A 26,077-nucleotide genomic window follows, 5' to 3' on the forward strand; every position below is an offset into this window, starting at 1 on the left:
ACGTCTTTCAGAGGTTGACTGCAACCACAAGAGGTGCTTGATGACAGTCATAACTGCAATGAACATTTTAGGCTTATAGGTCCAGTTGCATGCGAGATTTGCCACACACACACACGACCAAATAGAATTCCCCCTCCCAGGCAGGGATAATAATCTGAGTCTTCATTTGTAATTTTATTCGACAGGCAACTAGTGATCTGATGGCTTGAGTATCTACACTTACAGCCATCGGGTACCCTTACCTTGACAAGTAGGACGATTCACACTTCAGACGTTGAAATCGAGTACGTGGCTGTTTCGAAAAGCGGTCAAGTGATTCCGTATCCGGCCTCTTGCTAAGCAGACCGCCGTCGTCGTTTGAATGAATGGTTTTCTATGGGACGAGGTAATCCCCAGTTAAAAAGAGATCTTCTTTCTGTCTCCCCAAGTCGGACTTAGTCTGTTCGGGCCCCGATCAAGTTAAGTACAGTTACTTCTAATCCATATCCCAAAAAAATAGCAAATGTTGTGATCGCTAACCTTGTGTGAATGTCCGGTTTAACCATAACGTGACACTTCGGAACGTGCAAGGGAGGTTGACAAGACGAAAGGCAAAAGAAACCCGATGCGATCACGTTTGACGACCTTTATTTTGAAGAGCTCTTCGCAGAGCTTACACAAAAAGGTAAAAAAAATTGGAATTTTAGGTTGCAAAAAAGACATGGATGGTAAAAATAACACGAGAAAGCACAATGTATAGATACGGATGAAAATAATAAAACGATACACACATTCCCCCCGGGCGGATATTATCTAATAAAACAGGCGAAGACTTACAACACAGACGATAGAGCTCAGCCTGGGGTCAGGGTCTGTGGTAATGTACATCAAGTAAGTGGGTGTCATCATCATTACGATGTAGTGGAACAAACAGCTGGCCTGAGGGAAGACGGCGAAGACCAGCAGATGGAAATAGCGGTTAATGATATGTGTGTGTTGCTGTGGTGTGTTGTGTATTTTGTGTGCATGCGTGTTTTTGTCCATGGGTGTATATTTCAGTGTGTGTGTGCGTTTGCAAACGGAGACACATCATGGAAGTTGAACATTGCGTACACCTGCTGGAGAAACACCACTTTCACATCGATCACGACACTCACAAAAGTGGCTGGTTAAGTAAACTTAAAAGCTGGAGCTGCAGCTGTGTTCCCGATGAGTTATTCATCCCCTGACTGCACGTCTAAAGAGGACAGCAACGCCTCTGATTGCAGGCCTTAAAGGCGCTTTGTGTAGCTCTACTTGAATGTTGACCTGCACTGTTCAGCAGCGTGAGTTAAGAAGAACAAAACAAATCCAAGTCAAGGCAAGGCAAACAGATCCAAACAGTAAAGGTAGGGGTATACGGCAAGTTCGCCGACGTCTGCCATTTTGCAATGCTTGAAGTGCAGATTGTCATTTGGGCGGCACAGTGGCCCAGTGGATAGCACCGTTGCCTCACAGCAAGAAGGTCCTGGGTTCGAACCCCGGGGTTGTCCAACCTTGAGGGTCCTCCCAGGTCGTCCTCTGTGTGGCGTTTGCATGTTCTCCCCGTGTCTGCGGTGGGTTTTCTCCGGGTGCTCCGGTTTCCCCCACCATCAAAAAAGACGTGCATGTTAGGGTTAGTACCCCTGTCTGTGCCCCTGAGTGAGGCGTGGCGAGACGAGCTGGAGTTGGTCCCCGGGCGCTGCACGGCGGCTGCCCACTGCTCCTAGCTACACAGCTAGGATGGGTTAAATGCAGAGCGGCATTTCCCTACAGGGATCAATGAAGTATCTCAAAATAAAAACCAATCACTGTGTACTTCGTGGAGGACTACAAGTGTGACCAAGTCTTTCGATAACTCGGCGGCACTCGGGTGGCACAGCGAGCTAGTAAGCTAGTGTCCTGTCGCAATGGTTCAAGTTCGAGCCCAGCACTGGTATGGAGTGACTTATACCACCACTGCCATTAGTCGCTCCCTCACATGATGGGCCATCTAGACATTTGCAAGTGGATCTGGTGGGGGGAAAAAACACGAATCTCCATACGTGTTACATTCCCACAGAGAAACCTGCAGCTGTCAGGGGAGAAGAAACGCCATATTGGAGAACACATGTGGTGATCTACTCCCTCCCCAACCACTATAGGGGTTGTTTAACGGTGGGACCTTAGGAGAACAGGTTAATTGGGCATACCAAATTGTGAGAAATGGGAACAAAAAGATAAAAACCTGTGGCTTGAATGCAGAAATCTGCAACCCCTGCTGATATGTACTTTTCGTGTTCTTTTCACATCACTCTTAAGTCATTTTCATTTGCATAGCCCATCATCACAAATTACAAATTTGCCTCAGCGGGGCTTTACGGCAACACAACATCCCGTCCTTAGACCCTCACATCAGCTAAGAAACAACTCCCTAAAAAAAATTTTACAAAAAAACCTTTAACAGGGAGAAAAGCTGAGTATTTAAGGAAAGGTGAAGTATTACACATAGCATCCTTAAAGGACCCACACAGACAAGTGTTTTTGGTGGCGTTAGCTGATTAGACCTTCTGAGGTTGAGGTTGGGTGGAGCTATGTAAGGTACAAGGAGAGATCGGATTGTACGATGTGCTTGAAATAAACTATACGGTAAATTAATAAGGTTTCTAACCAGCAAGAAGGGTCCTGGGTTCGAACCCCGGGGTAGTCCAACCTCCTTCTGTGTGGAGTTTGCATGATCTCCTCGTGTCTGCGGTGGGTTTTCTCCGGTTTCCCCCACCATCAAAAAGACATGCGTGTTGGGGTTAATAAAGTTCTCCCTCCTAACATGTGCAACAGAACGAAGAGTCAAGGAGATGTCAGTCAAATAGTGTGTACACACTCAGACAGACCTGAGAAGAAGTCTAGTCAGCCAACTCAAGAGAAAACACCTGTTTGTGTCCTTGGTCTTGAAACACAGGACAGCCATAGCAAAGAGGCGAGGCGGTCTAATGATGGAGCTGCGTCACGCTAAGTCCTCGCTGTGTCTGTTTGCCTACATCCTTGACACCTGTGTGTCAGGTTACAAGCATGCATGCGTATTAGCGATAGCGCTACGGCATCAGCAGTTTCTCGCTCTCCTCTTTGGTCCCAGGCCTCTCCCAGCCCTGTCGGATGCGGGTCAGCCGGTGGTCCACGCAGGGAAGGAGGAGCAGGAGCTTGAGCAGGAGCACCACAGACGGCACCGCCAGACACAGCATGTATCCCGGAGGAGTCCACCACTTGTAGGTGGAGGGACGGAGGAACCTGTTCCAGCCGTAGAGGTAGGTGTGGGAAGTGCAGAATAACAAAGTCAGGTAGCCCAGCTTGGACTAGGAGAGAGGAGAGAGCACAGAAAGATGAGAGGAAGTTATACTCACATGACACTCTCAGATACACACTCCCACCCGTAGAGATAACCCAGATAGGGGGCGTCCGGCTAGCATAGCAGTCTATTCTGTCGCCTACCAACACGGGGATCGGCGGTTCGAATCCCCTTGTTACCTCCGGCTTGGTCGGGTGTCCCTACAGACACAATTGACCGTGTCTGCGGGTGGGAAGCCGGGTGTGGGTATGTATCCTGGTTGCTGTACTAGCGCCCCCTCTGGTCGGTCGGGGCACCTGTTCGAGGGGAGCGTGATCCTCCCACGTGCTACTGTCCAACTGTCAGGTGAAAAGAAGCGGCTGGCGACTCACATGTATCGGAGGAGACGTGGTAGTCTGCAGCCCCTCCCCGGATCGGCAGAGGGGGTGGAGCAACGACTGGGACGGCTCAGAAGAGTGGGGTAATTGGCCAAGCACAATTGGGGAGAAAATGAAAAGAAAAAGCGGGGGGGGGGTAACCCAGATCTACTTACTGTGTAATAGGTTTAGTGGGAAGGTGTGTGAGAGTATGATTCTTGCAGGGAAAAGTGCATGCACATGTAAACACAACCTGAAACACCTACATAAACATCTGTGCATGCACCATGCTGCACACGTCGATTCGTAAGAATGCAGCCCAATGCATCAGAGAATGACCCCCACCACCACCACCAAACTCACATAGTTACATATACACACACGGTGTATATACATGTATATGTATGTTATGCACTGATAGACACGCAGATCAACGGCGTATGCACACACACACACACACACACACACACACACACACACACAACCTAAAGACTTGAGGCCAAGAATAATGTATGCCCTCTAAATTACATTTGATGAATAACTTAACATTTAAAGCGCTGATCTAATTTGGGCTGGAGTGAGGGGGAGGTGGAATTAGAAAAATGAGCTTGACATGACCCAGTTACATTTATGAATGAGTACGCTCCCTGCAGTGCGGCCAATTTCATTTTCAAATGGCCGAGGTAAAAAAAAAGAAAAAGAAAAGGGAAATATTCACATCTGCTCAAGTAAAACAATGAGAGTGACATTTTTCGCAGGTTAAAAATCTTATGAAACCATGAAGTCCCTTGCCCAGGTCAGTAACTTTCAGCTTGGGCAAATGTGAAATAACTCGTGAGTGATTCACAACCTGACTGCTGCTTAATGAAGAAGATATGAAGATTGCAGGCAAATAGCAATAATAATAACAATAATAATAATTCAATTTTTTCCATTATCCCAACTGCTTATCCTGCTGTCAGGGTTGCGGGATGCTGGAGCCTATCCCAGCAGTCATTGGGCGGCAGGCGGGGAGACACCCTGGACAGGCCACCCATCCATTATTATTAGGATAATGTAATAATAATATTATAGGATATAATATAGGATCGTATACTAATAATATTATGTGTATATATATATGTATATAATCTGTGATGGCCTGGTGGCCTGTCCAGGGTGTCTCCCTGCCTGCCGCCCAGTGACTGCTGAGATAGGCTCCAGCATCCCCGTGACCCTTACAGCAGGATAAGCAGTTGGGATAATGGATGGATGGATGTATAATAATAATAATAATGAATAAATAAAAATAATTGCTGTCAGATATTAAAGTCCCAAGCTCCTTCAGGTGTCTGTTCTCACCACAATCTGACACTGAAAAGGGGGGGGAAAAATAGCATCATATTCCTAGTCTCTATTTTCCTACATCACATGTCCCTAAATATTTTTTTTTCCATTTATCATATTTCAACCCGGTACAGGAAATAAGATAAAAGATGTATCTAGATTGGCTGGGGTCCCGCTGGTTACCCAGATAGCTAGCTGTATGAGCCAAATAGTGTCACATCTGAATTTTGGGACCGACTTCAAAACCAGGCAGGCTGCCGTCTCACATGCAGGCTGAAGACAAGAAAAAGAAAGCAGGCAGGAACATTAAGTCAAGGACACTGATGCACAGCGAAAGAGAAATTGCAAAAATTCATTATTCAGGTAATGGTCTAAACGGCCTGTTTGTCTGAAACCTTGAAAGTGCTTGTACGCCTATTGTAGGTATCACTTCCTTCGTATAAAAAGGAAAAATGCAAACCACATTTTGCGAGAGCTGGTTAACACAGACCTCTAGGAATTTCAGAACGATACCCCTCATGTCATACTTCCACGAAACATGCACAAAGACAGTGACTGAAGTTGCGACTTGGGTTGCGACGTAGTAAAATTAATCCATCGACTGACCGATCGGCTAGAAGTCACGGCAGTAAAATTCAAGATGAGCGTCAGACAAAGCGGTGCTGTTAGTTCGTGGGTTTTGTAACCTGTGCAGAAAGAGACCCGCCACTCTCTGATTTCCCAGCTTCCCTGCAAGCCAGTATAATCTAAGGTATGCAGATAGGAATGCAAGAATTCTTGGTGACATTCTCACCTGCACCTTACAGCTGGTGTCTATAGCTTCTGTTGGACCCCAACAATGTGTTTCTTGCTTCACTGACAACTATGACAGACAGCTCAGAAACAATAAATAGAGGCGTCCCCATCATGCAGTTTCTACCTAATGGAGGTTTCCCTCTGCAACGGTCATTATTTTTTAATAGAAGATCACCTCGTAGTGGATTATTCCCTTACTACACGGCTTCACCTTATGGAAGAAGTCAATGAATTGACAGAAAATCCATCCATTATCCGAACCGCTTATCCTGCTCTCAGGGTCGCGGGGATGCTGGAGCCTCCTATCCCAGCAGTCACTGGGCAGCAGGTGGGGAGACACCCTGGACAGGCCGCCAGGCCATCACAGGACCGACACTCACACACACGCACACACATATTCATACTTTGGACTGTGGGAGGAAACCAGAGCTCCGGCAGAAAACCCACATAGACACGGGGGGAACATGCAAACTCCACACAGGACGACCCCCAAGGTTGGACTACCCGGGGCTCGAACCCAGAACCTTCTTTCCGTGAGGCGACCGCGCTAACCACTGCACCCTTGACAGAAAATAATCTTTTAAAATTATCCTGTCGGCCCGAAAGCTTCTAGACCTCTTTTCTGTATATATTCAGCTTGCTAACATTAGCATACAAAAGCGTCACGAAGCACATTAATTCGGAATGGCACAGAATCGGTGATGACGCCGCAGCTTTACAACAAATTGACTAAAAGACATGCATGTTAGGGGGAATACTCCTGTCTGTGCCCCTGAGCAAGGCAATGGAAAGAAGAACTGGAGTTGGTCCCCCCGGGTGCTGCAGCTGCCCACTGCTCCCATACAATAGGATGGGTCAGGTGCAGAGAACAGATTCGTCGTAAAAATACAACGACAAAATAAAGTGGCTTTCCTTCTTCTCCTTTTTTAATCGACCAATCAGAATGGAGTATTCAACACAGCCGTGTAGTGGAAAATGATGAACATATTGTACCCCTGGGTGGTGTCGAATCTGTGGGAAAATAGTTCCATTATGTTCAACTCCATCTTCTGCAGCCCTTTGTTTAGATAGATTTCACTTACAAGAAAGAACCCTCCTGATTGGCTGATAAGGAGCAGGTACAGAGGAAATGTTCTGTCTCTGTTTACAGCGTCTTTATTTCTCAGTGCTTCTACTTAACTGGATAGCTGGGTGGGCGGGAGGGGGGGATTTTCCTCCCTCTTTTCCCCCTGATTGTATCCAGCCAGTTACCCCACTCTTCCGAGCCGCCCCGGTCACTGCTCCACCCGCTCTGTCGATCCGGGGAGGGCTGCAGACTACCACATGCCTCCTCCCATATATGTGGAGTCGCCAGCCTCTTCTTTTCAGCTGGCAGAGAGGAGTTTCACCAGGCGGACGTAGCGCGTGGGAGGATCACTCTATTTACCCCTGTCCCCCCCACCTCCCAACAGGTGCCCTGACCGGCCAGAGGAGGCGCTAGTGCAGCGACCAGGACACAAACCCACGTCGAGCTTCCCACCCGCAGACACGGCCAATTGTGTCTAAGGATGCCCGACCAAGCCGGAGGCAACACTTTGGCTGCCGCTTCTCCCTCTCGTAGCCCCCCTTCCCATCCACCCCTGTATGTCTGTGTTACGTTCGTCTGTCGTCTTGTTTCACTCCATTTATTGGAAAGCGACTTCGAGTACTTGAAAAGCGCTATATAAGATTGATTTATTATTATTATTATTATTATTAACACGGGATTCGAACTGGAGATGCCCGTGTTGGTAGGCAACGGACTAGACCGCCACGCCACCAGGATGCCCAGGATGTAGAAAAAGTTTGACCAAAAATGATTAAAAAATGTTCTAAATTAAAATCGCCAATAGTCAAAGTCGAAAACTCAATCTTGGAAGTTTCATGAGGTGTCTTTCTCTTAGATGTGTGTTATGTGCGCAACCGTACAAAGACGCACGCCAGAGCTGTGGTTCGAGTCACTTGACTTGGTCTCAAGTCACACCGAAGTCACTAATTTGATGCCTTTAGACTTGAATCGGCAAAACCGAAAAAGATCTGCAACGTGAATCTGACCAGCACCAGTGACTCGTGACTTGACTTGGACTTGAGCCTGTTTACCTGAAAGACTTGATACCTTCTCCAAGCCCAAAGAGAAGTGATTTGTGCAGATTTAGTATATCAACTGTTACTCTGTCGTTAAAAATTTGATATGACATTAAGTTTGATGAAGAGCACATAAAGACTAGTTAGGATTTGAAACTCAAAGTTTAGGACTTGGCACTTGACTTGTGACTAGTTAGTCTTTTTTGTTTTATGGGTCGGGGAAACCGGAGCACCCGGAGAAAACCCACCGCAGACACGGGGAGAACATGCAAACTCCACACAGAGGACGACCTGGGACGACCTCCAAGGTTGGACAACCCCGAGGTTCGAACCCAGGAGGCGACAGCGCTAACCACTGCACCGTCGTGACACCGGTCTTGACTTGGGACTTACTTTGGACTTGGAAACCAATGACTTGGTCCCACCCTGACACACGCGTACACAAACACACATGCACATGCTCACACGTGCTAACAAACACATGCTAACACCCACCTGTATGAAGCTAAACTCCCTCCAGCTGAGGGCGTTGCTGACTGCAGGCAGGGAGGTTATTCCCAGCAGGACGTACATGCCAAATCCCAGGATGCCTATGGATAAGTAGGAGTCGGTATACCAGGCTACGGTAGTGTCAAACACTGTTGTCTTATTCTCCCGGATCTGATTGAGAGGAAAGAAAAAAGGGAAGAAGGGAGGGTGTGTTTATTCACCGTCTCTGTGATGGTGGAAATGATTTGTTGTCAGAATTCAACCCAACAGAACGTTGTTGTTGTTGTTGTGTGGCAGCCTTACCAGGACGACGGTGGCGTCTTTGACCTTATACCTCACGTAATATCTGCGGAGGAAATTATCGTTGGATGAGCGCTCAAAGAAAAGCCAGCAGTCAAAAATGTCACAGCGTTCACAATGTCACTGTGGGGGAATTCTTTTGGTGCAGTTTTTAGTGGCCGAATGTTTGGAGGACCTGCCTGTTGTCGGTTTCTCCAAACTCAGAAACACGGGGCTTGGCTGCAGTGCAACGGCGGGCTGGCCATGTGGAGGCCCACCGGGGGTTTTCCCGGTGGGCCTCTTGACAATTGGGGTCCATGCAACGCAAAATATAAACAACCCCAGGCAGCCCCCACTTAAATAAAGAATGACCAAGGGTTGTGTGTCTGACTGGCCCCGACGGGTGGGCTGCCGGCCCCAGGCGGGTGGGCTGCTGGCCCAGGCGGGTGGGCTGCCGGCCCACTGCGGCTGGATATTACATCTGTCAGCCTCTCTCGCCCAGCCGGTTACTTTTGGTGCGGTCCATTCGAGCATTTCCTGAGCCCCGCCCCTTTCCCGTCTCGGTTGAGTGGTGACATTTGGTTAAATAGAGGAGTGGAGCAAGGGGGACAAACAAAATGAGAAAAAAAAAACGTAAAGGTGGTTGAAATTATTTCTTTTACTGGTCAGATGGTCCCAGAGATTCTTGCTGCCATCGTGCCAAAATGTGCTCCTCCTAAGAGCGACGCGTTCCCCTTGTTCTATTGTACATCTATTTTACTGGAGTTATTGTTACAAATATTGTTCAGTAGTCTTGTTTACATAAAGTGTGGCGTGGTTTGTGTGGGTGGTCGTGTATCACTGGGGCGGGGGGGGGGGTGGTGGGCCGGTCGGAGTCAAAAAGTCCAGGGCCATTTTTCGTTCCCAGTCCGCCCCTGCTGTAATGCGTCAAGTGTTTCGATGTACCTTATGGGGATGATGAGAGTGTAGAGCACGTGGAGAAAGGCAAAGCACAGCGCCAGGAGACCCAGCTGCTTCCTGCACAGCATCCAGCGGTCCAGCCAATCAGGGAAGCGCCTGGAACAGCCGCACATTCATTTCTATTACTGCTTCGTTCTGCGCCACATAAAACTTAAGAAAAATGGCACCTCCTCCGGGACAAATGCAACTCTCGGGAGCACTTTAGGAACAGAAAGGTGAATTATTTTTTACTTTATGAATGTATGTTACATTTATCTGACCTGAACTTGGTCCCCCTGTAGAGCTGAAGGAAGGCGGCCAGGATGCCGGGCAGGTAGCACAGAGACAACATGGTCAGCGACACGATGGGAAATACCTGAATGATTGAGGGTCCGACAGAGGAAAGACCTTTACTAACGTGAGAATATAGGATTTTAGAGTCACCTAATTTGTAGGAAATGAACTCGGAGGTTTGGCGTTAAAGGCTGCGTCTGAAACCGCATGCGAGCATACTGTTCAGTAACACCGAGATATGTTGAGTGTTTTTAGTATGTCCGACACCGTAGTAAAGCTAGCAGTGCATCAAACAATGTCAAAAATACCAGGATGTCGCACCACATCCAGGAAAAATGTCATAGCACGCAAACACTGGACACTACACCGGTATGAGTATCCCACAATGCATTACGATACTTCACCACAGCTGCGGAGGGCGATACAAAACCCAACCGGCAGAACGGCGGAACCGCTCAACTGTAAGCTGCACATTTCACTGTGCTAAGCAGAACATGGTTAAAAATCATCTTTGATTTATGCTTTTTACTAACGTACTTCTAGTATTGCCGGAAGATAGTGCACACATGTAGGCTAGTGTGTCGTATGTGAATCCAGGTGCAACCCAAGTTTTATTGACAGCCAATTAAGTTTGCATGTCATTAAAAATTTGTTTTGGCACACCTTTTAAGAATATGTCTTGGGGAAACAAAAAAACAAAAACAAGATTGTCTGTTAATATCTCATTCTTTCATTCATTCATCTTCAGCCGCCTCTCCGGGGGTCGGGTCACGGTGGCAGCAAGCTAAGTAGGGCACTCCAGACGGCCCTCTCCCCAGCAACGCCCTCCAGCTCCTCCTGGGGGATCCCAAGGCGTTCCCAGTCCAGACTGGACATGTAGTTCCTCCAGCGAGTTCTGGGTCTACCCCGGGGTCTCCTCCCAGTTGGCCGTGCCCGGAAAACCTCCCAAAGGAAGGCGTCCAGGAGGCGTCCTAATCAGATGCCCGAACCACCTGGCTCCTTTCGTCTGGATGTCTGAGCTCCTCACCCTATCTCTAAGGCTGAGCCCAGACACCCTACGGAGGAAACTCATTTCAGCCGCTTGTATCCGCGATCTCACCCTTTCGGTTGCTACCCAAAGCTCGTGACCATAGGTGAGGGCTGGGATGAAGATTGACAGGTAAATTGAGATTTTTGCCTTCCGGCTCAGCTCCCTCTTCACCACAACGGTCCGGTACAACGTCCGCATTACTGCTGATGCTGCACCAATCCGCCTGTCAATCTCCTGCTCCATCCTACCCTCAGTCGTGAACAAGACCCCGAGATGTTAATATCTATTGGAGGGTATTTATGTACCCATGAGGAGCATTTACATACCTGAGAAAGATGATCCATGTACCTAAGGAACACATACTTGACAAGGAGCTCACAGTGTCCCAACGCATCAATGCCATTCAACCATTACACAAGATGGAGGGTTATCAGATTTCCTCCTATACCTTGTTGGCCATGGACACCACGAGCCTGAAGGAGATGTCTTTCCCCTGTTCCACGTATGCATAGATGACGTCCCTGGTTAGCATGTAGAAGTAGAAGAAGGCGGTGAGGCCGACGGCCAGGCGTAGCGGCAGCCTCCACTCGGGGAACAGCTGCAGGGGGAAGTCCTCCAGCTCCCTAGCTGCCGACAGCGAGCCCCTGTCCAGGACGCCGAGGCCCAACTTGGTGGCCATTTCCGCCACCGCCTGCTTGGCCTCAGCACCGTCCCCACACAGGTACACCTGGCACGCACACACATCCATGCATTCAACACAACTCGTATACTCTGCTTCAGGAACTTTGCATCCTCATCATCGGAAATTAGCAATATCGTAATAAAAAGTAGTTGAAATACGTATTTTGATTACGTTTTGAGTATTTTGTAGATCGCATTTGATAAGTCTGGAAAAAAATGTAACAATGTATATATATTATGGTTGTTTTTAAGAGTATTTTGTATTTGAAAATACTCACAAAATACTTTCCAGCAGAGATCAGACTTGAGATTAAAGTGGGGCAATCTTATTCCTAGCTGTAGTCTATTCATCTAAGTCATGATGGTGATGATGAGGATGACATGAAGACTGTTAGCCACCAAATCACACACGATGACACGATGTGGATGTTGTGTGCGGGGCGTGGACGCTGTTGTGGGTTTCGCCGTGCATTTGCTCCTACGAAATGGGTTGCTCTACTGAAAGGCTGGTTGACATACTAGCTGTACACGTGTTCTTCAGTGCCATCTTGACAAAGATGTATTTGTATTTTGTTGACGTGTTAGATTATGAAGTGTCTTTGTCCATTTCTGCTGATGATATTTATATCTATGCGTTTACACAGATAAAAATGAAAGCAGGGTCGTGACTCTGGAGTACTGAATCCGCTCCCACCATGTTCTTCCAAATCTGGTCGGGAGGGACAAACACACAGCGCTCGGTCAGCATCCGCATGTGTGACGTGCCATCCCACCACGGCCACACACACGGGTAACCCCTCCGGTTCTTCATCTTATTACTGTCTTTTGATAATTTCACAAGTCAGATTGAAGCGAAGCAAGAACCCACATGCGGCTCCTGCAGGACCCGGGATGGTTTGGGAAGCTCAGATGGAGGAGCTGCAGAGCTAATGGCACAGTGGCCCAGTGGTTAGCGCTGTCGCCTAACCGCAAGAAGGTCCTTGGTTCGAGCCCCGGGGTTGTCCAACCATGGGGGTCGTCCTCTCTGTGTGGAGTTTGCATGTTCTCCCCGTGTCTGCGTGGGTTTCCTCCCATGTAAGTCAGGTGAATCAGCCACACTAAATTGTCCCTGGGAATGAATGGATGTGTGTGTGTGTGTGTGTGTGTGTGTGTGGTGGGGGGGCCCTGGACAGGCCGCCAGACCTGTCCAGGGTGTCTCCCCGCCTGCCGCCCAATGACTGCTGGAATAGGCTCCAGCATCCCCACAACCCTGAGAGCAGGATAAGCGGTTAAGATAATGGATGGTTGGATGGAACATGGGAAGGTTCTCATTCATTGCACAGAAATAGCCAGGTAATATACGAGTAAAATAGATGTAATTGAACTATGATGAGAGATAATTACTGAGTAATACACGAGTAAAATGGGGGCTCTTCTATGTCTCTGGTTTGCTTCCTTGTCATTATGATGTGCTGTTGGATATAATCTACATCACACACTGTATGGGATCAGCGACAGTAATGAAACTAGAGTATAAGGTGAATATTTAATGTCCTGCTGAGTGACATAACCGTAGGAAAGATAAGACCCCAGTCAATATTCACCTGATATTCAAGATTAACAGATAATTACTATTCATCTCTGTGATGCGAAGGACTCAAAATTTGTGAAAAGGAAGCAAACCAGAGGCATAGAAAACCCCCCTCTTTTACTCGTATATTACTCAATACTCATCACAGTTCAATTACATCTGTTGTACTCGTCTATCACTTCATTTTTTCTGCGTAATGAAGTATATTAAAGGGTTGCCCAACTTTTAAACCCCACAACTGAACAAGAAAGCGGAACACACAGCATACCATTCTGTTGGCATCCGTCAGTCCGTTCTGAAGGGCCCAGGCGGACACGGTGTTGAAGGCCTTCACTACAGAAGCTCCGGGAACAAGCCTGGAGAACACACGCCACATAAACCTTGTGTTCGAATTTCCAAATTTAGCTGCAGAGTTAATTTAAACCACTCATAACCATTCTTTACACGCAACAAAATTGTCTTTCATATTTTCTGTGACCGGTGTATTTAAGGCATTTTTCTCGGGGGGGCGGGGGTCCCCCTTTTTCTCCCCAATTGCACTCGGCCAGTTACCCCACTCTTCCGAGCCGTCCCGGTCGCTGCTTCACCCCCTCTGCCATGCCATTTACTTAAACGTCGCTAGTAAATATAACAGGGACAGTTTGAACTCAGGTTCAACCATCACAGAAAGGCGAATCGGTTCATCTGGACGCAACGTTTAGTGGGGGACACGTTTCATCACAGTATTTCCTGCAGCGACTTGACTGTGGTTGAAGATCTGTCAAAAGTCACCATTCTCTGCTCGCCTCACTATGATAGACTGTTCCTGATATTATCTCTTTTTCTCTTTCTCTTTCTGATCATCATCGCTGCTGACCGAACTCGGTGACGCCATTTTATGACCGCTGTCGTGAAGAGAAAACTGAATAGAAAAACGAAGAACTGATTATTATTTTTTTCTGTCTGCCTTGGTGTACACTGTTTTCATGTGAAAATTCCCCACATCAAATTTTTGCACTTTGCCAAGGCGGCACGGTGGCACAGCGGTTAGCGCGGTCGCCTCACAGCGAGAAGGTCCTGGGTTCGAGCCCCGGGGTTGTCCAACCTTGGGGGTCGTCCCGGGTCGTCCTCTGTGTGGAGTTTGCATGTTCTCCCCGTGTCTGCGTGGGTTTCCCCCCACAGTCCAAAGACATGTAGGTCAGGTGAATCAGCCATACTAAATTGTCCCTAGGTGTGTGTGTGTGTGTGTGTGTGTGTGTGTGTGTGTGTGTGTGTGTGTGTGTTAGCCCCCATGTGATGGCCTGGTGGCCTGCCCAGGGTGTCTCCCCGCCTACCGCCCTATGACTGCTGGGATAGGCTCCAGCATCCCTGCGACCCTGAGAGCAGGATAAGCGGTTTTGCTAATGGATGGACGGATGAACTTTGCCATCGCATTTTCGTTTCAGACTCGGTTTGCAGCAGCCTTTAGAGTGCTCAAAACACCACTCCAAATGCCCGTGTCGCCGCATGCGCCATTAAGGTCAACAGAAACGGTGATCTTCAGGATTGTGACTTTAAACTGTAGTAATTTTCTCTCACCTCTGCAGGTACTCAGCATTGGCTTCTGGGTAAAGATTTTTCTTGCGGTTGTTGCTAACATCCACCAGCACCTTGCAAAGGAAAGAGTGACAAGAGTGAGTGAAACGTATGAAAACTACATGCTGTTATGGTGACGTATGGCAAATGAATTGCGGAAGTGAGGTACCTTTCCCTTAAGTTGAGGTGCCAATGTCTCCAGGAAGTCATAGTGTTGTCTGTGAACGCAAACAATGACCAGGTCAGCTGACTGGGCAGCTGCTGCATGGCTCAGCACCTGAAAAATGCACACACACACACACACACACACACACACACACACACACACATATTCCTGTATGGGTACCAAGGTGAAGTCCGGGTAAATTAACCGGGAAGTGAGGACCGAGCTTTCTGGGCTGTTTCTGAATATTAAAAAAAAAATACTCAGTTCAGACTGCAGGTGGAGCCTTGACCTCAGTGAGCACCTCAAATTCTTTGAGAAACTTGGAAGATGCAGTAGGTTACATGAACATTCCAATACCAATACTACCGCCTCTCTGTCTGCTACTTTGTATCACTCCGCTAAGCCCCTCCCACCAAATGACCTCTGCATTGCTATTCAGCCCCTTAAACTCGAGTACAACCAGTAAATGTCAAAGAAAGACTTGTGAAACTTGTATCGTAGTTGATAATCTACCACTACTACTACTACTACTACTACTACCACTACTACTACTACTACTACTACTTCTATCCATGTAAAAAAAAAAATTTTTCAGCAGATCTTAGTTACACTAATATTGTTCATATGAAATTGCCATTTCAAGTTGGTTTTGTTGATTTATTTTGGGGGGGGGATTATTTTCCCCTTTTTTCTCACCATTTGCACTTTGCCGATTTCCCCACTCTTCTGAGCTGTCCCGGTCGCTGCTCCACCCCCTCTGCTGACCCGGGGAGGGCTGCAGACTACCACATGTCTCCTCCGATAGATGTGGAGTCGCCAGCCGCTTCTTTTCACCTGACAGTGAGGCGTTTCACCAGGGGGACGTAGCGCGTGGGAGGATCACGCCATTCCCCCCCAGTTCCCCCTCCCCCTCGAACAGGCGCCCCAACTGACCAGAGGAGGTGCTAGTGCAGCGACCGGGACACATACCCACATCCGGCTTCCCACACACAGACACGGCCCAATTGTGTCCATAGGGACGCCCGACCAAGCCGGAGGTAACACAGGGATTCGAACCGGCGACCCCCATGTTGGTAGGCCACAGAATATACCGCTATGCTACCCGGACGCCCAGTTTTGTCGATTTTTAGGGTTTCAACCACAAGTGACCGGCAGGGCAAGGCAGACGTGAATTGATCGCGTACACGCGCTTCTACATTTGTAAAACAGCCAATAGGAACGCCCCCCCTCTCTGAAATGACCCGTGATTGGCTAAAATCTTCCGTCCCAGGCTAGATATTCTAAAGCGTGAATACAGAGCCAAGAGAAGGAGGAGTTTTCTCTCAGGCCACTTGAATTACAATATGCTGAAAGGTTATTATGGTATTTTCCCTAATGGCGCCATAAAAAAACAAACTACCTACCCCAGCTTTACTGGAGGGTGAGTTTTCCACAGTCTGAGTTAGGATTGCTTGTTGCTAGGCAGATTAGAAATCTACACCGTCCGTTTTTAGATAGGGGGAAAGAAAAATGCGGTTTACCCGCACATAAAATTAACGCCCAATTCGGAGCCAAAGTAGTCCAAATGAAAAAGTAAGCATTAATACTGTACACTTGAACAATACTAATATAGTTCACTCTTGACAATAACAATAACAATATTTGAATATTGGTTCAAAATTTAAATGGTTGGTAAAATTACATGCATTGGAAAAACTTTTTTAAATATTGATTTTTTACAAGTTACCACTTACTGAGTTTTATAGAACTGAATTGAGCAATTTGCAAAATATTCAAAATGGATTTTGTGCATCTTCACATTCAGAACAAATTATTTTTTATCAACTTTATGCTGTATCTTTGCAACACAAAAGCCATATTTTACAGCTATTCTAAACACAGAGGTTATGATGCTGCAGGTTAAATGTTTCATGACTGTAAGCTGATTGTAAGACTGATTTCATTACATTAAGCATTATTCAGACTGCCAGCTCAGATCTGTTATTTGGCATGTCCAGATTGGCTTTAGAAAATCTGGACAGCAAAAAACCACATGAAATACGATATTTGCAAATCAGATCTGAAGCACATTTGGAGGTGGTTTCAAATCAGATTTCTACAGATGCGTCGCAGTCCGGACACTCCGGCCACCCAAATCAGATTTCAAACTGTCTTTTGCATCACTTGCAATGCGACACACAATGACGACGTCAAATCCAGAGTATCCGCCATCACTGCGTCACGCAACATTGTAATGTATACCAGCCTCCTCCATTGCTGAGTTCGTCTGGTGCAACGGAGGAGTTCTGCACCGCGACTTGACAGCGCAAATGTTTGGAGGTCGAGATAATGGATCTCCATTTCCATGCTTCCACATTGGTAAACCGTGTCACCAGCGTATGTAGTTATTCATGACTACACCGTTACCACAGCAACCCATTCAGATAGGTTGATGATGTCTGGACACACAAATGTGATCTGGTCACTTGCAAATAACAGTGTGGGACAGTCTGTCTTAAAAATCTGATTTGCGAAACAAATCCGATTTGTCTGCAGTCTGAACAAGGTCAAAGTGTGGTTCAGTATCAAGCCTTTGTGTCTCAGTGTGACTTAGGCCTTGTTCAGACTGCAGGCAAATCGGATTTGTTTCTCAAATCACATCTTTAAGACAGACCGTCCAACACTTATTTGCACGGGTTGCTGTGGTAATGATGTAGGCATGAGTAACTGTGTATGCTGATGACATAGTTTACCAACATGGAAGCATGAGAAATGCAGATCCATCGTCTTGCCCTTCAAACAGTCTTGCTGTCATACATCGAGGAATACATTGCAGTGTTACGTGCTACAGTCATGGCAGGCACTCTGGATTTGACGTCGTCACTGTGTGTTGCATTGTGAGTGATGTAAAAGAGTTTGAAATCCAATTTGGGCAGCCAGAGTGTCTGGACTGAGACGCTTCTGTAGAAATTGATTTGAATCGCATTTCAAAACACCTCCAAATGTGGTTTAGAGCCTATCTGCAAAAATTACATGTCATGTGTTTTTTTTTGCTGTCCAGACTTTATAAAATCAATCTTAGAATCAGAATCAGGTTTATTGGCCATGCAAGTTTGCACACACATGGAATTTGACTCTGGTTTCGTGGCTCTCACTGTGTACTTAAGATAGAATAACAACACAGCAATCTTAAGATATATACATCAGGTGAAATAAGAGCCGATAAAGTGCAATGGTGCAGATAATATACCAGAGATGCTGAAATAAATGTCAGCATGTACCTCAGGCATGTAACTTATATACATGCCTGAGGTAGATGGACATGAAAGAGTGTACCAGTATACGTACAATGTACAGCACAACATGGTTGGATTTATTTGACAATGTTAAGCCTTCATTTAAATGACAGCCCATGGAAAGAAAGTTTTTATTTCTAGTTGTTTTCGTGTACAGTGCTCTGTAGCGTCTACCAGAGGGGAGGAGTTGGAACAGGTTATGACCAGGGTGTGATGGGTCTGTAGTGATGTTGCCTGGCCGTTTTCTGACTCTGGAGATGTATAAGTCCTGAATAGAAGAAAGGCTGGCACCAGTGATTTTCTCTGCAGACTTAATTGTCTGTTGTAGTCTGGCCCTGTCCTGTTTGGTGGCCGATCCAAACCAGACAGCGATGGATGTGCAGAGGACAGACTGGATTATTGTAGGTTACAACTGAATCAGGAGTTCCTGGGGTAGGTTGAACTTCCCTGAACTGACAGAGAAAGTACATCCTCTGCTGGGCCTTTTTGATGATTACCTTAGGTCCACCTTAGGTCCTGGGAGATTGTGGAACTCAGAAATATGTAGGTTTTCACCGCAGACACTGTGCTGTTGAGTTTGATGAAGGTGGGGCAGTGTTGGAGGGCTCCTCCTGAAGTCCACTGGAATCTCCACAGTTTTGAGTGTGTTTAACTCCAGTTTGTTATGGCTGCACCAGAGGACCAGCTGTTCAACCTCCTGTATATGTGCAGACTCATCACCGTCCCGGATAAGGCCAATGATGGTTGTGTCATCCACAAACGTCAGGAGATTAACAGACGGGTCTCCTGAGGTGCAGTCATTTGAGTGAAGGGAGAAGAGTAGAGGGGAGAGCACACATCCCTGGGGGGTGCCAGTGCTGATTGTCCGAGTGCTGGATGTGATTTTCCCCAGCCTCCCCTGCTGCTCCCTGTCTGTGAAGAAGTTTTTAATGCACTGGCAGATAGGGACTGGTACAGTGAACTGGGTGAGTTTGGAGTTGAGGATATCTGGGATGATGGTGTTGAATGCTGAGCTGAAGTTAACAAACAGGACCCCTTGCATGTGTCCCTAGGGAGTCAAGGTGTTGGAAGATGTAGTGCAATCCCATGTTGACTTCATCCTCCGCTGACCTGTTTACTCAGTAGGCAAACTGCAGGGAGTCGAGCAGGGGTCCTGTGAGTTCTTTCAGGTGGGCCAACACCAGTCTCTTGAATTATTTCATGACCACAGACGTTAGGGTAATGGGCCTATAGTTATTTGATCCTGTGATATGGAGTTTCTTGGGGACGGGATGATAGTGGAGGGGACTTCACACGGCTCCAGTGATCTGTTGAAGATCAGTGTGAAAATGGGGGCCAGCTGGTCAGCACATACATTCAGACAGGAAGGTGGCACGCCATCCGGGTCCGGTGTCTTCCTGGTCTTCTGTCTCTGGAAGAGCATGTGGGTGGGGGGTCGGTGGGGAGGGTTGAGGGGCTGGCAGTGGATGCAGTTGGTTGTCTGTTGTGGCTAGAGAGGGCGAGGGGTGTGAAAGTGTGCTTATCGAACCTGCAATAAAACCCATTTAGATCGTCAGCCTGTTGATGGTTTTCCTGCAGTGTGAGGGGATGGTCGCCTGTAGTTGGTAATGTCTTTCAAACCTCTCCAGACTCATGCTGGGTCATTGGCAGAAAACCTGGATACAATCTGGACATGCCAAAAAACAGATTTGGGCTGGCAGTCTGAACAAGGCCTTTGAGAGAGTTTAATGTATTACATTACATTACATTACATTACATTACATTACCATCATTTAGCCGATGCTTTTATCCAAAGCAACTTACAATAAGTGCATTTAACGTAGGAAATCAGGAGAGCTACTAGTCATCAGAGGTCATAAGTGCATCTAAACAAGCATCTAAGAGCAAAGCCAGTGCTAAAGTAAAAGCGCAAGACAGAGATTTTTTTTTTAAAGAGTGAATACAATAAGTGCTAAGAGCAAGTAACAGGGTAGTAGTTCTTGAAGAGGTGAGTTTTCAACCTGCGCTGAAAGATGGGCAGCAACTCTGCTGTCCTGACATCAGTGGGGAGTTCATCCCACCACTGTGGGACCGGGACAGAAAAGAGCCTTGACCGGGTTGATCGGCAGCAGGGGCCTCTGAGCAACGGGGCGACCAGGCGTCCCGAGGCAGCAGAGCGAAGTGGTCGGGCGGGGATGTAGGGCTTGCCCATGGCCTGGAGATAGGAAGGAGCTGTTCCTTTCACTGCCCGGTAGGCTAGCACCAGAATCTTAAACTGGATGCGAGCAGCTACTGGGAGCCAGTGAAGGGACATGAGAAGGGGAGTTGTGTAGGAGAACTTAGGGCGGTTGAACACCAAACGAGCTGCAGCTTTCTGAACAAGCTAGTGTAGGTATTTTATGGCCCAATTAACTGCAACCAATCATAGCAATCTTCCCCCTACCCTGCTCATTTCTTGTCTCCACAATAACTTGGCCTTGATGCTTCAAACAAACAAAAAATTCAGGCTAGAATATTTTAACTAACTTCTTTCTTTTGCTTGCAGTTATTCTTTGCTACCATTTTATGTTTTAGCACATAATGTCATAATATAGCAGTCTGAAAGACTTTGAAAAGAGTTGCAATTTGAGGCTCATACACAAGGACCACCATTTGAGGCTCATACACAAAGACCATCGATCAGACTACTGCACAAGAGTACAGATGTACTTCTGAACCTGTGGCGTAGGCAGAAATCACAGTGTGGGTGGGCACAGAGAAAGTGAAAGAAAGACAAAGAAAGGGTGAGGAGTGGCGAAGAAGCATACTGTTACCGATTTTCAAGAATAAGGGTGATGTGCAGAACGGTAGCGACTACAGAGGTATAAAGTTGACCAGCCACAGCATGAAGATATGGGAAAGAGTAATAGAAGCTAGGTCAGAAGGAGTTACATTGTGTTTTTGTGGATTTAGATAAAGTATATGACAGGATGTCAAGAGAAGAGGTGTGGTATTGTATGAGGAAGTCGGGAGTGGTAGAGAAGTATGTAGGAGTGGTGCAGGATATGTATGAGGGCGGTGTGACAGTAGTGAGGTTTGCGGTTAGAATAACAGATGGGTTCAAGGTGAAGGCGGGATTACATCAAGGATCGGCTCTGAGCCCTTTCTTGTTTGCAATGGCGATGGACAGGTTGACGGACGAGATCAGGCAGGGATGTTGTGTTGCTGTAAAGCCCCTTGAGGCAAATTTGTAATTTGTGATATTGGGCTACACAAATAAAACTGACTTGACTTGAGTCTCCATGGACTATGATTTTTGCAGATGACATTGTGATCTGTAGCGAGAGTAGGGTGCAGGTTGAGGAGAGCCTGGATAGGTGGAGGTATGCACTGGAGAGAAGAGGAATGAAAGTCACTTGGAGCAAGACGAAATACATGTGCGTGAATGAGAGGGAGGACAGTGGAATGGTGAGGATGCAAGGAGGAGAGGTGATGAAGGCAGATGAGTTTAAATACTTGGGGTCAACTGTCCAAAGTAACAGGGAGTGCTGAAGAGAGGTGAAGAAGAGAGTGCAGGCGGGATGGAGTTGGTGGAGAAGAGTGTCAGGAGTGATTTGTGACCGAAGGGTACCAGCAAGAGTTAAAAGCAAGGTTTACAAGATGGTTGTGAGACCAGCTATGTTATATGGTTTGGAGACAGTGGCACTGACGAAAAGACAGGAGGCGTAGCTGGAGGTGGCAGAGTTGGAAGTTGCTAATATTTTCATTGGGAGTGATGAAGAAGGACAGGATTAGGAATGAATATATTAGAGGGACAGCTCAGGTTGGATGGTTTGGAGACAAAGCAAGAGAGGCAAGATTGAGATGGTTTGGACATGTGTGGAGGAGAGATGCTGGGTATATTGGGAGAAGGATGGTGAATATGGAGCTGCCAGGGAAGAGGAAAAGAGGAAGACCAAAGAGGAGGTTTATGGATGTGGTGAGGGAGGACATGCAGGTGGCTGGTGTGACAGAGGAAGATGCAGAGGACAGGAAGAGGTGGAAACAGATGATCCACTGTGGCGACCCCTAACGAGAGCAGGTGAAAGTAGTAGTAGTAGTAGTAGTAGTAGTAGTAGTAGTAGTAGGTGGGCACAGAGAAAATTAGGTGGACCTAGCCTGTCCAAGACCAATCATACTTAATGGGTTCTGAAACAAATATGTTAATCTAAATAGGCCATTACAACTGTACTGGCCTGAATACACCACTATTTAATCATACAAAGCTTGTACATCATCAGAGGTAATGTTACACACACCAGGACGACCATTAACAGCATCGCATAGCCTGGCACGGCAACCACATATTCACACACACACACACACACACACACACACACACACACACACACACAGCTAACAGACGCAACAGCACTATTAATCAAGCGTATGGGTAGAGGTACACACAGGGCCGCTGACACCGGGGAAACAGTTGTCCTGGGCTCTGGGTCAATGGAGGGTCCAACTACGATGGCTCCTGCAGCCTCTGCCACTCTGTCAGCGCTCGGAGCCCACGACAACGGACACCGTATAGTACCGCTGGAGCACGGGGACCCGCCCGAACCTGGTCAGAATTGGGTTCCAGACTAGAAATGAGGCTTACATACCCACCGCCTATGTTTGAGCTGTTTAAGGTCCCAGTATGTATTTTTTCCATGTAAATCTGATGTATAGTGTGTTCAGATCATTAGATAACAAGTTTGTTATCCCATTGCCTACCAACACGGCGATCGGCGGTTCGATTCCCCATGTTATCGCCAGCTTGGTAGGGTGTCTGTACAGACAATTGGCTGTGTCTGCGGGTGGGAAGCCGGATGTGGGTATGTGTCCTGGTCACTGTACTAGCACCTCCTCTGGTTGGTCAGGACATCTGTTCAGGAGGGAGGGGGAACTGGGGGGAATAGCATGATCCTCCCATGCGCTACGTCCCCCTGGCGAAACTCTTCACTGTCAGGTGAAAAGAAGCGGCTGGTGACTCCACATGTATCAGAGGAGGCATGTGGTAGTCTGCAGCCCTCCCCGGAGTGGCAGAGGGGGTGGAGCAGTGACCGGGACGGCTCGGAAGAGTGGGGTAATTGGACGGGTACAGTTGGGGAGAAAGGGGGGGGGGGATCGAAATAAATAAATAAATAGTTTGTTATCAATTCTCCATGGACAACTTCAAAGCATTAAAGTTAGGATGTGGGAATGGTAGCATGTCTCTATTATGATTTAAATATGGTAGTGGGGCTACCCTTTTAATTAGCCTGTATTTGGATTAAATACTGTGTGGCAGAGGAGAGCTCTTTTGTCGTACACAAACGGAACACGCATTGTGTGCGCATTATGGCCAGTCAGCGGCCTGTGCGCTGTAGGGATCGGAGATCATCTTGTCCTGGGCATGAGCAAGACACACTCGAACATAGCCACATAAGCCACACATCCACTTCACGTCCATTTTTACTGCTCAATTTTTCAATTCACCTGCATTTTCATCACCTCCGTTTTTATCAAGTAATTTTTATTACTTCCACCCCTCTTGATAAACAGCCTCTGGAGGCCATTACAATGTTACAGGCTCATTTAGCAGACGCTTTTTTTCCAAAGCGACATACATCTGAGAGTTAATATAACACATACAAGGTTCTAGTCAGGAGACAACGACGCAAGTAAGTGCCAAAAAACTAGGTTCAAGTCCGATAGGTACACAGGTGTCAACAGGCAGTGCACAAAGGCAATGCATAGGGTGTATAGAAGCGTTTTTGTTTGTTTGTTTTGGGGGGTTTTTTTTTTATTAAATACCATCAGGTGTGGAGGTGTCCGTGAAAGAGCTGGGTCTTTAGCTTCTTCTTAAAGATGGAGAGGGACTCGGCAGATCAAATGGAGTTTCCATTCTCTAGTTCCCCGGAGGTGAACTACAGAAGAGAAGAGTCTAGCTAGTGACTTCAGGCCCGTTGTGGCAGAAGTGCCAGGCGCCTTTCATGGCAAAGCGTAGTGAGCGGGACTGAGTGTAGACCTGAATGAGGGAGTTCAGGTAGGCGTTTTAGTTGCTGTTTTGTAAGTGAGCATCAAGGTTTTGAATCTGAGGCGGGCAGCAACTGGGAGCCAGTGGAGGGATATGAACAGTAGTGTGATGTGCTGTTTTGGGTTGGTTGAAAACCAGATTCACTGCCGCATTCTGGATCATTTGCAGAGATTTGAAAGTGCATGCAGGGAGACCTGCCAGTACGGAGTGGCAGTAGTCAATGCGCAATATTATAAGAGCCTGTACCAGGAGTTGCGCTGCATGCTCAGACAGATAGAGTCTACTTTCCCTGATGTTGTACAGGGCAAATCGGCACGACCTAGCAGCCGAGGCCACATGAACCTTAAAAGTTAGTTGGTCATCAGTCAGGACACCTAGGTTTTGGTAGACTTTGTGGGCGTGAGTTGGGTTGATCCGAGCTGGGTATTGATCTGTTGTTGTATAGATGGACTTGCTAGGATGACAAGGAGCTCAGTCTTAGATAGGTTCAGTGGTGTTCTTTCATCCATGCAGAGATATCAGCAAGGCATGACGATATCCGTGCCGAGGCTGGGAGGTCATCTGGTGGGAATGATAGGAAGAGCTGGGTATCGTCAGCGTAGCAATGGTATGAGAAACCATTGGAGTGGATGATTGCACCAAGTGAGGTGGTGTATATTGAGAAGAGAAGGGGACCGATCACTGACCCTTGAGGCACCCCTGTGGATAAGCTGTGCGGTTTGGACACTTCTCCCCTCCAAGATACTCTAAAAGATCTCCCTGAGAGGAAGGACTTGAACCAGAGAGGGCAGATCCTGAGATACCAAACTCAGTCAGTGTGGAGAGAAGGATTTGGTGGTTAACTGTGTCAAAGGCATTACAGTGAAAATAAGGCTAGGGCCGGCTTAAATGTCTTCACTTTGTAAAAAGGTCCTCACTCCGTGGCTACAAAACGCACGCTAGTTCTCACAAAGGTAGCAGCATGCACACACACACACACACACACACACACACACACACACACACACACACACTTTCAGTGTCCAGTTAATCATTTATTTTTCCACAAAGTCAACTTTCAAGAAATGAGAAAATTTGCTGGATGTTTCCAAGGCCACACACACACTTAGTCTTAAATCTTTGACCCATTCTACACATGGGGCAACGTGGCATGTGGCAACAACAATAACAACATTAACATTGCTGGGCAAACTGAACAGAAAGTAAAACTTCAGAATGCTAGGCTAATAAAGGAAACAAACAGTGGAGTTCTGCAATTTGTGCCGTACCTGGGCTCCCTGGGGTAAGGGCCCACAGCTGTGGGGCCTGCGGCTGCCGTATACCACCCTGTAGCCTGTCTGCAGCAGACGCTGGCCCAGAGAGCGACCCATGTCCCCTGTCCCATAGATACACAGCAGGACCCGCTCAGGGGACACCTCCGCCGCCAGAGGACACAGGGCCACGCTGTCCGGCCCGTTATCTCCTGCGTTACCATTCGCAGCCTCAGTCGTCATGGCCGCTCTCTGTTTCAGACAGTTAGATTCTCCTGGGGTCACAAACGGTACGCGGGTCCAACACTCCACCGACGCTACAGCGTCTGTTTTCAAACGCTGTTGAGTTACGTGTTCAGATTCGAGACAGATGTCTCGGAACAGCTCTCAAGGAGGCAGCTCTGCAAGGCTCTCCGTGAAAAGTATTTTCTTTTCTTTTTTTAACTGCTCTTTTGAAAATACCAGCCTTTTCTTCTGACCTACTCGTTGCACTGACCGACTGGGACCCCGGCTCATTTTGTGTGCTCGACACGTCAGGTCCTGCCCCCTGTTAGGGCGGGCTTAAGGGAAAGTCCTACTGTGGCGTTAGACTAGAATGTCCATGGCACTGCTCCAGTTGTGTCATCTGAGAAAACAAGGTTGCGTCTGTG

The 26,077-nt window shown here is 47.4% G+C and overlaps 1 protein-coding gene across 1 annotated transcript; it reads right to left on the bottom strand.

The window, feature by feature from the left end:
• Positions 1–610: 610 nt before the first annotated feature.
• Positions 611–25,931, bottom strand: steap4 (STEAP family member 4). Its single transcript, XM_056285987.1, has 10 exons — positions 25,446–25,931; positions 14,905–15,012; positions 14,739–14,809; positions 13,450–13,537; positions 11,379–11,657; positions 9,888–9,982; positions 9,613–9,723; positions 8,692–8,734; positions 8,395–8,559; positions 611–3,326 (listed from the first exon to the last, which is right to left on the bottom strand). The coding sequence occupies exons 1-10, from the start codon at positions 25,668–25,670 to the stop codon at positions 3,069–3,071; spliced, it is 1,443 nt and encodes a 480-aa protein (XP_056141962.1). The 5' UTR covers positions 25,671–25,931; the 3' UTR covers positions 611–3,068.
• Positions 25,932–26,077: the final 146 nt, after the last annotated feature.

The sequence above is a fragment of the Lampris incognitus genome, chromosome 9 (genome assembly GCF_029633865.1).
Source record: "Lampris incognitus isolate fLamInc1 chromosome 9, fLamInc1.hap2, whole genome shotgun sequence".
Taxonomy (NCBI): Eukaryota; Metazoa; Chordata; class Actinopteri; order Lampriformes; family Lampridae; genus Lampris; species Lampris incognitus.